The sequence below is a fragment of the Saccoglossus kowalevskii genome, chromosome 1, assembly GCF_978046115.1.
Source record: "Saccoglossus kowalevskii chromosome 1, keSacKowa6.1, whole genome shotgun sequence".
In the NCBI taxonomy this organism is placed as follows: domain Eukaryota; kingdom Metazoa; phylum Hemichordata; class Enteropneusta; family Harrimaniidae; genus Saccoglossus; species Saccoglossus kowalevskii.
Window position 1 is genome coordinate 774,054 of NC_140641.1, and position 14,718 is coordinate 788,771.

General features: G+C 35.3%; 2 protein-coding genes across 4 annotated transcripts in view; one reads left to right on the plus strand and one right to left on the minus strand.

The window, feature by feature from the left end:
• LOC100374861 (uncharacterized) overlaps window positions 1-233 on the minus strand; it is a 104,299-nt gene extending 104,066 nt beyond the window's left edge. For both annotated transcript variants that reach the window (XM_085498224.1, XM_085498216.1), the window contains exon 1: window positions 149-233. The gene's annotated coding sequence lies outside the window, so the exon portion shown is untranslated. The remainder of the gene's footprint in view (window positions 1-148) is intronic.
• A 397-nt stretch (window positions 234-630) lies between these two features.
• Window positions 631-14,718, plus strand: part of LOC100371347 (cohesin subunit SA-1-like) — a 311,470-nt gene continuing 297,382 nt past the window's right edge. For both annotated transcript variants that reach the window (XM_085498240.1, XM_085498246.1), the window contains exons 1-3: window positions 631-780; window positions 2,954-3,047; window positions 11,711-11,801. In XM_085498240.1, coding sequence (XP_085354366.1) covers window positions 2,962-3,047; window positions 11,711-11,801 — 177 coding nt within the window. In that variant the 5' untranslated portion in view covers window positions 631-780; window positions 2,954-2,961. The remainder of the gene's footprint in view (window positions 781-2,953; window positions 3,048-11,710; window positions 11,802-14,718) is intronic.

Genomic DNA, 14,718 nt, shown 5'->3' on the forward strand with positions numbered 1-14,718 from the left:
TGCTACGAATGACTATTCCTAGTTGTAGACAACAAAATAACAGTGTAACGTATTTTGTGATCATCGTAGTATATCAACAAATATTTGCTGCAGCGAAATACCATCAACCAAGCTACCAAAAGAATAAAAAATACAAGAATTGCAATACCTTTTTTCAGGGGAAGCAAATCACACTGTGGGCCGCCATAATCAGCGTGAAGTTGGCGTGGAAATCGGATGCGCTTCTGTTTGGCATTGCAATGGCATCAAATTATCGTCGGATTCAAGAGTAAAAAATAAAAAAATTCAGTATTTTTTGCGTATTCAGGTTAAACTAGAATACTAGTATATAATTATTAAAAATAATAACGAGTATAGTTTACTTCTGATTGTGCAAAAATTAATGAAATTCTTATTTTTGGTATATTTTGAATGTAATGCGTATGTGATTCTGATACCAACTTCACGCTGCTAGCCACTACAAGTGGTGTGAAGACGCACCCTCGTTCAATAACAATTCACTAATGGTACGAGTTTTCGCGAAAAAAAAGCAGCACAGTCGTACATTCTAATATTTTAATGAAATACTATGCTTTATAATACATATTAGACGATTGAAAAAGGGAAAGGCAACAATTTTAAATTGTAGCTGACTTATATTTACCTAATAAGAAAAGGGAACAGTGGAAAGCCAGGTACCGCGCCAAAATAAAGGTTCAAACCTACAGGATCGTGTTATCTTTAAAGAAAACGTTTAATTCCTGTCTTTATCCCCTTCACATCGTGTTAGTTTCAATCTCGGTAAGGTTTTTTGTATCTTTCATTGAAGTAACTTGTTACAAACCTAAAATGTCTGTTGAATGCATTTATCTCAGTCTCAATTTCGTTTCGGATCCAAAATGGCTGCCTTTGTCAATGTTTTGTATTGCATTTGCGCGGACGTATGCCACCAGCGGTTTTGTTTTGAATCTAGTCTCTCTGATTATTGTGGCCGTGCAAACAATCCCCGAGATGTATACTCGATCGATCGTTGAATGATATGTCGCTTTATATATGAATATGAGTAGACACAATCATGAATGATACATGCCCACACTCAGGAGAAAACTTGCTCGACAATGGCTAGCTCTGTCTACAGATCTGTGAATGTAGAGGTGATTGTTTTTATAGTGACCTTGTCGACACCTCACGCACATTTTCAGAAACTCTGAACATACTAAGTTTTTATTTTGGGACTAATTCGTACCTCAATATGCCAAAAGTGTCATTGATTACCTTACTACACTTTCACACGAATGTGATCGTTATTAAAAATAGTGTCACACTTGATTCAAGCAAGCATGCTGTCTTGTTTTGTTGGGTACCGGACATCACAACACGTTTTTCATTGGACAACACAACCAAATACGCCTAGACATCTCGACCCACCTATAGCCAAAACAACAGTTCAGTTGTTAGATATGACAAAACAAACGCTGCCAGTGATTGTGGTTGCGTATCACAATAGAAGACAGGATTTGTTGTGACACGGTCTCAACAGCCTCTTTCACTCACGCAAACGTATATTGAATGCGTTGGCAAGGAAAGAGAAACATCGTAAAGGACAAGTTTAAATCATTTTTGTATTGACAACAGTCTACCAGTCAAATGTATGTTTATCAATCATCGAACTAAACATTCAATGTTTTATATACACCCTGTATGAAGCGAACTGTGTTGGTTATGTGGCTACTTTCGTTGTTCATTTCACAGCATGCAAACCCTGAAAATTATGTCATTTTTTGGATCGGATCTGTGGCCAATGTTTTGAATCAATAGATGTTGATCAACGTTGAACTAGATAGAGGTTCACGACGACACACTGAGATAGGGTAGATGTCCAATTTGGGTCAAAGTGGCTTGGGTCGAGATATCTAGAAATCGTTTCCTTGACAGTTGCAAATCTGACAATAAAATATATATTTATGTATGTCCACTTGCATTTATGAATAAACCATGTGTTCATTGAATGTCTGTGAAATGATAGATGTACATGTAGCTTAAAGGGCATTGGTCTTTGCACTGTGCATGTGAGTCATTTGTGATGACAAACATTGATTTTCCCACAATTCAATGCACTTTTCTAATGAAAATCACAAGTACTGTATGAGGTTTGCACTAATTACCGCATGTGATTCCTTCGCTACCTCCAATCACCTAAAAAATACCTAATTAAAGCTTGGTAACATCTCAGTTTGTACTCGTTGATCTGTGCAACAGTCAAAGTCACCATTTTTGTTTATACATGTACATGTATGAGACCCATATATCTAGCGCATGCGTGGCACAATGACTACCGCCCTTTAATGGAAAAATGTATGGATTAAAAAAAAATGACATTCACCATGATGCTGTATGCTGCTTCCACTAAGGTTGTGGTGCTATGAAAAGCCTCAATGACCATTCTCATAGCTGTGTTGGGTTTCCCAATGTAAATACCCCTAAAACGTTCAGGCAGCAAATCTTTGCACATGCCAAGTTTTGGTCCTGAGCAATCTATCAAGGACCAAGATCAAGTTTTTTTTGGCCAGTACCAACTCGGTCCCAACCGATCACACACATGTTTCAACACATGTCAACTAAGTCGCCTGGTGTTGAATGTTGGTAACTAACCAATGTGTGTCTGTGTATGGCAGCCAGGGTTGTATGCTCCCCTGGGTATTTGTGATGCCACAGTACAGGCAATCTAATCAGGGTAATAATTTATAGCACCCTTGATGTTGTCATTTAGGCACTATAAATATGTACGTTATTATTATTATTAAACCACTCAATTTTCAATAAAACTGAAGCATTCAGTTTGATTACCACTGGTCTATAAAACACAAAAAAACATGCAATTGGAAACGTACCTCATCATAATTCCCATGCCATAAAGTCCAGAGATTACTTCATAAGATTATAAATTATTAATAGTTTTTTGCTCCCTCTTCAGATTTCTGAATGATGCCAGGAAGGATTGGCAGGAAAGGTGGTGATGACTCAGGTCCCTCACTTGAAAGGGAACTTGTATCACCGGAAATTGTGCAGTAAGTTTACAGCTTTTTTCGTATCAGTACATCAATTGTAAGTTGCACAGCTTAGTACATGTCAGTACATCAATTGTACAGTAAGTTACATATCTTAGTACATGTCAGTACATCAATTGTACAGTAAGTTACACAGCTTAGTATATGTCAGTACATCAATTGTATAGTAAGTTACATAGCTTAGTACATGTCAATACATCAATTGTATAGTAAGTTATATAGCTTAGTACACACAGTATATCAATTCTACAGTAAGTTACATAGCTTAGTATATGTCAGTACATCAATTGTACAGTAAGTTCAGTGTTCTCCCCAGAAAAATGTATCAGAGTGGCGGCTAATTTGCATATAATTTACATATCATTAGCATTTGTCTGAAGATAAAGAAAACAATAATGACAGGCTTGCATGGATGAAAATGTGTCTTTATTTTTTAACAAATTTATGTAGAAGATTAAATGAATCTGCTGCTGTGTGATTTCTATGTAATGTTGATTCTTCGGACTTGCATGGAAGCCCAGTGATCTGCAGCTTTTGAGAACGCCGTGATTTTCTTTGCTTCCCACTTCTATTAAATGACATGGCCTTCTTGTGCATCTCCGAGTGTGCGTGTTTATCGATAGCATATTTCGTAATAGTTATACATGGCATAGAATTCCATACCAAAGAACTATTTCTGGATGTTTTTAAGTTGAATTTTCCACATATGTGTCACAGCATTCCTAAAAGATAAGAAATAGGAGCGAATCAATACTTGTATTTAAAAAAATATCGTCACGATCAACACGAAAATAAACAAATTGCCACCATTTTGAAAAGTCGCTAAACTTAAAAATTGCCACGATAAACTTTACCCAACTATTTCAAAACACAATACTAGTATTAGTTACTTTGATAAATCGTAGCCAACAATTTTTGAACTTCCAGAAAGAAGGTCGTTTCCAAAAAAATGTTTCGACGATCGGCAAAAAATGAAGCCATACAAAAATTTACTAAACTAGGTCAAAACTCGCTTCCAAGTAAAACGCTACAAATAAATACTTTTTTTACCTTTGCCATCGGATGTTTCTCTCAGCCACGTATATTTTGTTGTCCATTGTGCATCAAATCTAGAGTTTATTTTTTTGCACTTTTCGTTGTAACATCATCTTGGACACGTTTAGTACCACTGCCGACAGGGGTACCGGTGACCGCGTTGCTGGTGGGTTTATCGCTCGCAACCAGGGGCCCAGCAGGGCGTTCTACGCGGAACCACAACGTAATATTTCTGCTGTTTGACATCGTTGCTTCTTCCAGCCAAATATGCTACTGAGAAAATACTCGCTATTACCCCAATTAAATAGGGCGAAAGTGTTTATTGTCGAAGTACGAAGCTGTATTAGTCCATTGTCTTTGCGTAATCACTGACATGTTTCCATTCACACCTGATTTGGCTCACAGTACCGGACGCTGATGACGCTGACTAACAGATTCGCACGTGTATTAACAAGCTAAAAGAAAGAGTAACAGGAAATGCCACAGAGTAGCGGGCAATCTCTCAGAGTAGCGGCATAAATAATGGAGTAGCGGCCCCGCTACGCTAAAACGCTTTGGGGAGAACACTGAAGTTACATAGCTTAGTACATGTCAGTACATCAATTGTACAGTAAGTTATATAGCTTAGTACATGTCAGTACATGAATTGTATAGTAAGTTATATAGCTTAGTACATGTCAGTACATCAATTGTATAGTAAGTTACATAGCTTAGTACATGTCAGTACATCAATTGTATAGTAAGTTACATAGCTTAGTATATGTCAGTACATCAATTGTACAGTAAGTTACATAGCTTAGTACATGTCAGTACATCAATTGTATAGTAAGTTACATAGCTTAGTACATGTCAATACATCAATTGTATAGTAAGTTACATAGCTTAGTACATGTCAGTACATCAATTGTATAGTAAGTTACACAGCTTAGTACATGTCAGTACATCAATTGTATAGTAAGTTACACAGCTTAGTACATGTCAGTACATCAATTGTATAGTAAGTTACATAGCTTAGTATATGTCAGTACATCAATTGTATAGTAAGTTACATAGCTTAGTATATGTCAGTACATCAATTGTATAGTAAGTTATATAGCTTAGTACATGTCAATACATCAATTGTATAGTAAGTTATATAGCTTAGTACATGTCAATACATCAATTATATAGTAAGTTATATAGCTTAGTACATGTCAGTACATCAATTGTATAGTAAGTTACATAGCTTAGTATATGTCAGTACATCAATTGTATAGTAAGTTACATAGCTTAGTATATGTCAGTACATCAATTGTATAGTAAGTTACATAGCTTAGTACATGTCAATACATCAATTGTATAGTAAGTTATATAGCTTAGTACATGTCAGTACATCAATTGTATAGTAAGTTACATAGCTTAGTATATGTCAGTACATCAATTGTATAGTAAGTTACATAGCTTAGTATATGTCAGTACATCAATTGTATAGTAAGTTATATAGCTTAGTACATGTCAATACATCAATTGTATAGTAAGTTATATAGCTTAGTACATGTCAATACATCAATTATATAGTAAGTTATATAGCTTAGTACATGTCAATACATCAATTGTATAGTAAGTTATATAGCTTAGTACATGTCAATACATCAATTATATAGTAAGTTACATAGCTTAGTACATGTCAATACATCAATTGTATAGTAAGTTACACAGCTTAGTACATGTCAGTACATCAATTGTATAGTAAGTTACATAGCTTAGTACATGTCAGTACATCAATTGTATAGTAAGTTATATAGCTTAGTACATGTCAGTACATCAATTGTATAGTAAGTTACATAGCTTAGTACATGTCAGTACATCAATTGTATAGTAAGTTATATAGCTTAGTACATGTCAATACATCAATTGTATAGTAAGTTATATAGCTTAGTACATGTCAATACATCAATTATATAGTAAGTTACATAGCTTAGTACATGTCAATACATCAATTGTATAGTAAGTTACACAGCTTAGTACATGTCAGTACATCAATTGTATAGTAAGTTACATATCTTAGTACATGTCAGTACATCGATTGTATAGTAAGTTATATAGCTTAGTACATGTCAGTACATCAATTGTATAGTAAGTTATATAGCTTAGTACATGTCAATACATCAATTGTATAGTAAGTTATATAGCTTAGTACATGTCAATACATCAATTATATAGTAAGTTACATAGCTTAGTACATGTCAATACATCAATTGTATAGTAAGTTACACAGCTTAGTACATGTCAGTACATCAATTGTATAGTAAGTTACATATCTTAGTACATGTCAGTACATCGATTGTACAGTAAGTTACATAGCTTAGTATATGTCAGTACATCAATTGTATAGTAAGTTATATAGCTTAGTACATGTCAATACATCAATTGTATAGTAAGTTATATAGCTTAGTACATGTCAATACATCAATTATATAGTAAGTTACATAGCTTAGTACATGTCAATACATCAATTGTATAGTAAGTTACACAGCTTAGTACATGTCAGTACATCAATTGTATAGTAAGTTACATATCTTAGTACATGTCAGTACATCGATTGTATAGTAAGTTATATAGCTTAGTACATGTCAGTACATCAATTGTATAGTAAGTTACATAGCTTAGTACATGTCAATACATTAATTGTATAGTAAGTTACATAGCTTAGTACATGTCAGTACATCAATTGTATAGTAAGTTATATAGCTTAGTACATGTCAGTACATCAATTGTATAGTAAGTTACATAGCTTAGTACATGTCAATACATTAATTGTATAGTAAGTTACATAGCTTAGTACATGTCAATACATTAATTGTATAGTAAGTTACATAGCTTAGTACATGTCAGTACATCAATTGTATAGTAAGTTACATAGCTTAGTACATGTCAGTACATCAATTGTATAGTAAGTTACATAGCTTAGTACATGTCAGTACATCAATTGTATAGTAAGTTACATAGCTTAGTACATGTCAGTACATCAATTGTATAGTAAGTTATATAGCTTAGTACATGTCAGTACATCAATTGTATAGTAAGTTACATAGCTTAGTACATGTCAGTACATCAATTGTATAGTAAGTTATATAGCTTAGTACATGTCAGTACATCAATTGTATAGTAAGTTATATAGCTTAGTACATGTCAGTACATCAATTGTATAGTAAGTTACATAGCTTAGTACATGTCAGTACATCAATTGTATAGTAAGTTATATAGCTTAGTACATGTCAGTACATCAATTGTATAGTAAGTTATATAGCTTACCGTTAAAGTCCTAATATAAACCGCATACGTAATAGTAACCGCACCCCCAATTCCGGCTTCGGGGTTAAAGAGTTCTTAACAAAAATTGAAAACTTGAAAAGTACCTATTACTAACCGCACCCCCAATTCAACAAGACCGTGACTGACTTCATTGTTTCAACCAGCTGTTCCAAAACGGCATTGTTCCTAATCCTATTCTTTGTTTCGACAACATGCCTAAAAATATTCACACCTATTTATTGTTCAGCGGTGATAAGATGTCAGACAGGCAATGAAACTGCTTTTGTTCTGGCGGCGACCTCTGTCAATACTCTTTCTGAATACGTCTGTGTTTCGTAAGTTTTAGACAATGAGCTTTTATCACCGTAAAAGTGTTAAACTGAGCATTGAAGAACAATTTATCTTTCGAAAACAAATAATTTCTTGATTTAAAAAAAAAATCATGCCGTTTTCCCATGGAAATCAAAGGCAAAAGATCGCACTACATTATCGGTAAATATCTTCCGTGTTGCGTTCACCATGAGGTCGCTGAACTGTCATTAACATATTTAAATGAGCTATGTAATTTAGACACGTGGGCACCATCCAGCATTTTGATTGGTTAATTAGCGACTTGACCCATCCGGTCAATAATACGTCACGTGAGCATTCAAAAGCATGGCGGATATCGTATCGGCTGTTTACATGTGACTGAAATCATTCGCTTACGGGGAAACTAAGTTGAATTTTACTTGCATTTTATAACAATTCAACGAACTTATTTTTCGTGCGTTATTGTAATCACTACTAAATAATAATCACCAATATCAACACTTCGAAAACAAGTAAGTTATTCACTTGTGACCAGCAGCATGGCCGGATCGAGCTACCGTTATGTGATCATTTGCTACTAAGCAGTGCATTCGTGTTTTTATTTGAAACTTCTGTTAGAATATACTTTTCGTTACCAAGAAAATTAAAAAAAATAAATGCATATTACGTTAAAAATACTGAGTATTTTTTGTATCATATAGAATTTTTTTTTGATTGACTGTAATTTTTCAACATTTCGTAACGCCTATTTTAGAACCAAAATAAGGCCTTTCACTCTTCCCCGACGCCTATTCAAGAGATTGTACGGTGTATTGTTTGTTTTGTGCATGTGTTGTGGACAAAAAATGACCACGCCCATTTAGTGATTGCAATATGTACGTAATAGAAACCGCACCCCGAACTTGAGCTTTTGATCCCAATTTTTAAATTGATACATTGTAATATAAACCGCGGTTTATAATAGGACTTTAACGGTAGTACATGTCAGTACATCAATTGTACAGTAAGTTACATAGCTTAGTACATGTCAATACATCAATTGTACAGTAAGTTACATAGCTTAGTACATGTCAGTACATCAATTGTATAGTAAGTTACATAGCTTAGTACATGTCAGTACATCAATTGTATAGTAAGTTATATAGCTTAGTACATGTCAGTACATCAATTGTATAGTAAGTTACATAGCTTAGTACATGTCAATACATCAATTGTACAGTAAGTTACATAGCTTAGTACATGTCAGTACATCAATTGTATAGTAAGTTATATAGCTTAGTACATGTCAGTACATCAATTGTATAGTAAGTTACATAGCTTAGTACATGTCAGTACATCAATTGTATAGTAAGTTACATAGCTTAGTACATGTCAATACATTAATTGTATAGTAAGTTACATAGCTTAGTACATGTCAGTACATCAATTGTATAGTAAGTTATATAGCTTAGTACATGTCAGTACATCAATTGTATAGTAAGTTACACAGCTTAGTACACACAGTACATCAATTGTATAGTAAGTTATATAGCTTAGTACATGTCAATACATCAATTATATAGTAAGTTACATAGCTTAGTACATGTCAGTACATCAATTGTATAGTAAGTTACATAGCTTAGTACATGTCAGTACATCAATTGTATAGTAAGTTATATAGCTTAGTACATGTCAATACATCAATTATATAGTAAGTTACATAGCTTAGTACATGTCAATACATCAATTGTATAGTAAGTTACATAGCTTAGTATATGTCAGTACATCAATTGTATAGTAAGTTATATAGCTTAGTACATGTCAATACATCAATTATATAGTAAGTTACATAGCTTAGTACATGTCAATACATCAATTGTATAGTAAGTTACATAGCTTAGTACATGTCAATACATCAATTGTATAGTAAGTTACATAGCTTAGTACATGTCAGTATATCAATTCTACAGTAAGTTACATAGCTTAGTACATGTCAGTACATCAATTGTATAGTAAGTTACACAGCTTAGTACATGTCAATACATCAATTGTATAGTAAGTTACATAGCTTAGTACATGTCAGTACATCAATTGTATAGTAAGTTACATAGCTTAGTACATGTCAGTACATCAATTGTACAGTAAGTTACATAGCTTAGTACATGTCAGTACATCAATTGTATAGTAAGTTACATAGCTTAGTACATGTCAATACATCAATTGTATAGTAAGTTACATAGCTTAGTACATGTCAATACATCAATTGTACAGTAAGTTACATAGCTTAGTACACACAGTACATCAATTGTATAGTAAGTTATATAGCTTAGTACATGTCAGTACATCAATTGTATAGTAAGTTACATAGCTTAGTACATGTCAGTACATCAATTGTATAGTAAGTTACATAGCTTAGTACATGTCAGTACATCAATTGTATAGTAAGTTACATAGCTTAGTACATGTCAATACATCAATTGTATAGTAAGTTACATAGCTTAGTACATGTCAGTATATCAATTCTACAGTAAGTTACATAGCTTAGTACATGTCAGTACATCAATTGTATAGTAAGTTACACAGCTTAGTACATGTCAATACATCAATTGTATAGTAAGTTACATAGCTTAGTACATGTCAGTACATCAATTGTATAGTAAGTTACATAGCTTAGTACATGTCAGTACATCAATTGTATAGTAAGTTACATAGCTTAGTACATGTCAATACATCAATTGTATAGTAAGTTACATAGCTTAGTACATGTCAGTACATCAATTGTATAGTAAGTTACATAGCTTAGTACATGTCAGTACATCAATTGTATAGTAAGTTACATAGCTTAGTATATGTCAGTACATCAATTGTATAGTAAGTTATATAGCTTAGTACATGTCAGTACATCAATTGTATAGTAAGTTACACAGCTTAGTACATGTCAGTACATCAATTGTATAGTAAGTTACATAGCTTAGTATATGTCAGTACATCAATTGTACAGTAAGTTACACAGCTTAGTACATGTCAGTACATCAATTGTATAGTAAGTTACATAGCTTAGTACATATCAGTAAATCAATTGTACAGTAAGTTACATACATGTAGCTTAGTACATGTCAGTACATCAATTGTACAGTAAGTTACATAGCTTAGTACATGTCAGTACATCAATTGTACAGTAAGTTACATAGCTTAGTACATGTCAGTACATCAATTGTACAGTAAGTTACATAGCTTAGTACATGTCAGTACATCAATTGTATAGTAAGTTACATAGCTTAGTACATGTCAGTACATCAATTGTACAGTAAGTTACATAGCTTAGTACGTATCAGTGCATCAATTGTATAGTAAGTTACATAGTTTAGTACATGTCAGTACATCGATTGTACAGTAAGTTACATACCCTAGTACATATCAGTAAATCAATTGTACAGTAAGTTACATAGCTTAGTACATATCAGTGCATCAATTGTATAGTAAGTTACATAGCTTAGTACATGTCAGTACATCGATTGTACAGTAAGTTACATAGCTTAGTACATGTCAGTACATCAATTGTATAGTAAGTTACATAGCTTAGTACATGTCAGTACATCAATTGTATAGTACGTTACATATCTTAGTACATGTCAGTACATCAATTGAACAGTAAGTTACACAGCTTAGCGCCCTTGCTCAACTAAGCGCCCATCCTCCACTTTTGGAACGTTTCCAATCTGTATTTGGGTTCATGTTCGGCTAAGCGCCCATCCTCTCCAAAATGCCCCTAAATTGACTGCCTAATTATAAAACCTGGTCTTTGATCTGTCACATGATGAACTATAATTGTCATTTGCACTCTTTTTCGAAAGGGTGCTCGGGTAAGCGCCCACCCCGTTAAAACACATGATTTTTGAAGTTGAGTACGGTACTCTGGGCTTAATACAATAAGTTACACAGCTGGATACATACATGTAGCTGTCATTTATCTAAGCGCATGCACTATTATAGAGAAAATTTGTTATCTAAAAAGTTTGTCTGCATTTCACATTTGTTTTCAGTCAAGAACCATCTGGTGGTGAGGAAGAGACAGATAATATCATAACAGAAGATTCTTTTAAAGTAAGGAAAAAACCCAAAACAGCAGCAGGGGTAAGTGATGATAATGAAAGATTAGTTAGTGATTATCAGAAAAGTATGATACATTAGTCTCTGTTCAAGGTTAGGTTAATATTTAACTAGGTTTAAATCTGGGGTAGCTGCTCATTTGCATTCCTCAGAGGCAGGGAGTGGGTGTGCCCCATTGTAACCAATCAGCGCTGGCCACTTTGTATAAGTAAACATAGCTTATGTTTGCCATTACATTGGTAGTCCCTCTCAATGCACAGCTAGCAAGGCATGCAGCAATCAGCTGATTTTTATGTAGTGCCAACATTTCTGTGCCCCCCCCCCCCCCCCAAATGGCAGGTAGCTCTTTTTTTTTTTTTTTAATGTTTGTTTGTTGTTGCTTGCTTTTAGACGCTTATGTATTTCAATTTGCTGCTTTACAGTCGCTTTGAGTTTTGTCATTTGTGCCTATTTTCTGCTGTTTATTTATTTATTTTCTTCATCCAGGGGTTTTAGTTGGTTTTCATTGTTGTTTTACTTTTAGTTTGTTTTCATTGTTGTGTTTTAGTTGTAGTCTTAGTTTGCCAGTGTTTGGCCATATTTCAGCAACCTTGTGGTTGCCATGGCAACATATTTACTCAGCAGTGTCTCTTTGGTTTTGTTATTTAGAAAAAACCTACCCCTATTGGATCCCAGACACTTGTGTGTGATTGTGCATCGTTATTCACCTCCCTTGTGGTATGCAGCCCTATCGCAACCTGGATTTAAGTGCTGTGAACAAAATGAATTGCCAGACAAGTTAATGTTCAATATCACAAAAAATTAAAACTAATGGCTGCCCTGTCAGTCATCGTGGACTGGATCACAAGTACTGTAGGGATTATGCTGTGTCTAGAGTCTGTATAGATTGATGTGAGGTGACTCTTCTAAAAAAAAATGCTGAGCTGTTGGACTGGATTTTTGTTGTGTCGCTGGCTTGGTTAGTGTAGATGAAAAGTTGTTAATTGTTATAGCAAGTTGGGGGCGGTTAAGCGACAGGCTAAATGGGCAACATGTCGCAGGACCAAGCAGGGCAGGAATTTGTACATTGACACACCCACACACACCCTGCACGCGCATTCTGCCAGCCGGATCGTCTGTTGGACCCACCGACATAGAATTAATTTTGTTTTCCCTGAGTCCTGCCCCCACTACGGCTCACTCCCTCTTTGAGGACCCACGAACGCTCCAAGAGGGGACCTGCCCGGCCCCAAAAAAAAACGGCAGGTGCTACCTCGGGCGGCACCTCAGAGTCTGTTCTTTGAATGACTCTGTGAGCCACGCCGTGGTGTAAGGAGGGAACTAGGTCCTAGCGATCCAAGGTTCAACCCCCCTCCCCCCTTTCGATCCTTAAACAGTCACTCTCGGTAGGAATGTCTCTTCCGGGATCCAGACGGCAGGATCCAAAGCAGGACTCTCCTGGTCTGGCCGATTGTTGGACGTAGAGGGAACGCACAGAAGGTGTTGACCTGTCATTAACATATTTAAATGAACCAAGGTAATTTGAACACATGGGCACCATCCAGCATTTTGATTGGTTAATTAGCGACTTGACCTATTTGGTCAAGTAACGTCTCGTGTGCATTCAAACTACATGGCGGATGTCTTATTGCATCGATCGTTTACATGTGACCGAAATAATTTGCTTACGGTGAAACTAAGTTGAATTTTACTTGCATTTGATAACAATTCAACGAATTTATTAGTCCCCGTTCGGACGCAGTCCAAAAACGGGGACTTATGTTTTGCCCTGTGTGCGTCCGTCCGTGCGTCCGTCCGTGATCACCTGTATCTCGAACATGCATGGACCGATTAAGTTCAAACTTCACTCATACATCACACATTATATGGGACATATGCACATGCATTTTTTTCATGATCCGATTAACGATAGCCGAATAGCGGCCATTTTAAGGCCGAAAATGCATCAAAATCGCACATTTTCACCATTCCGGACCCGGATCTCAGTTATGCATGGACGGATTTCGTTCAAATTTGGTACATACATTAAACATAATAGGACCTTGATGCACGTCATTTTTTTTTTGGGATCGGGTTCGAAATGGCCGACTGGCGGCCATTTTGTTTTAAAGAATTCAGTTCTGGATCCGTATCTGAGACATGCTTGGATTGATCGAGTTCAAACTTCACACACACAAGGTACATCATGTCACAAATGTGTATGTGCATTTGTTTCATGATCTCATTAACGATAGCCAAATGGCGGCCGCTTTAAGGCCGAAAATGCATTGAAATCGCACATTTTCACCATTCCGGACCCGGATCTCAGTTATGCATGGACGGATTTCATTCAAATTTGGTACATACATTAAACATAATAGGACCTTGATGCACGTCTTTTTTTTTTTCGGATCAAGTTCGAAATAGCCGACTGGCGGCCATTTTGTTTTAAAGAATTCAGTTCTGGATCCGTATCCGAGACATGTCTGGATTGATCAAGTTCAAACTTCACACACACAAGGTACATCATGTCACAAATATGTATGTGCATTTGTTTCATGATCTCATTAACGATAGCCAAATGGCGGCCGCTTTAAGGCCGAAAATGCATTGAAATCGCACATTTTCACCATTCCGGACCCGGATCTCAGTTATGCATGGACGGATTTCATTCAAATTTGGTACATACATTAAACATAATAGGACCTTGATGCACGTCATTTTTTTTTTTCGGATCAAGTTCGAAATAGCTGACTGGCGGCCATTTTGTTTTAAAGAATTCAGTTCTGGATCCGTATCCAAGACATGTCTGGATTGATCAAGTTCAAACTTCACACACACATGGTACATCATGTCACAAATAGATATGTGCATTTGTTTCATGATCTGCTTAACAATAGCGGAATGATGGCCATTTTAAGGCCGAAAATGCATCCAAATCACGTATTTTCACAATTCCAGA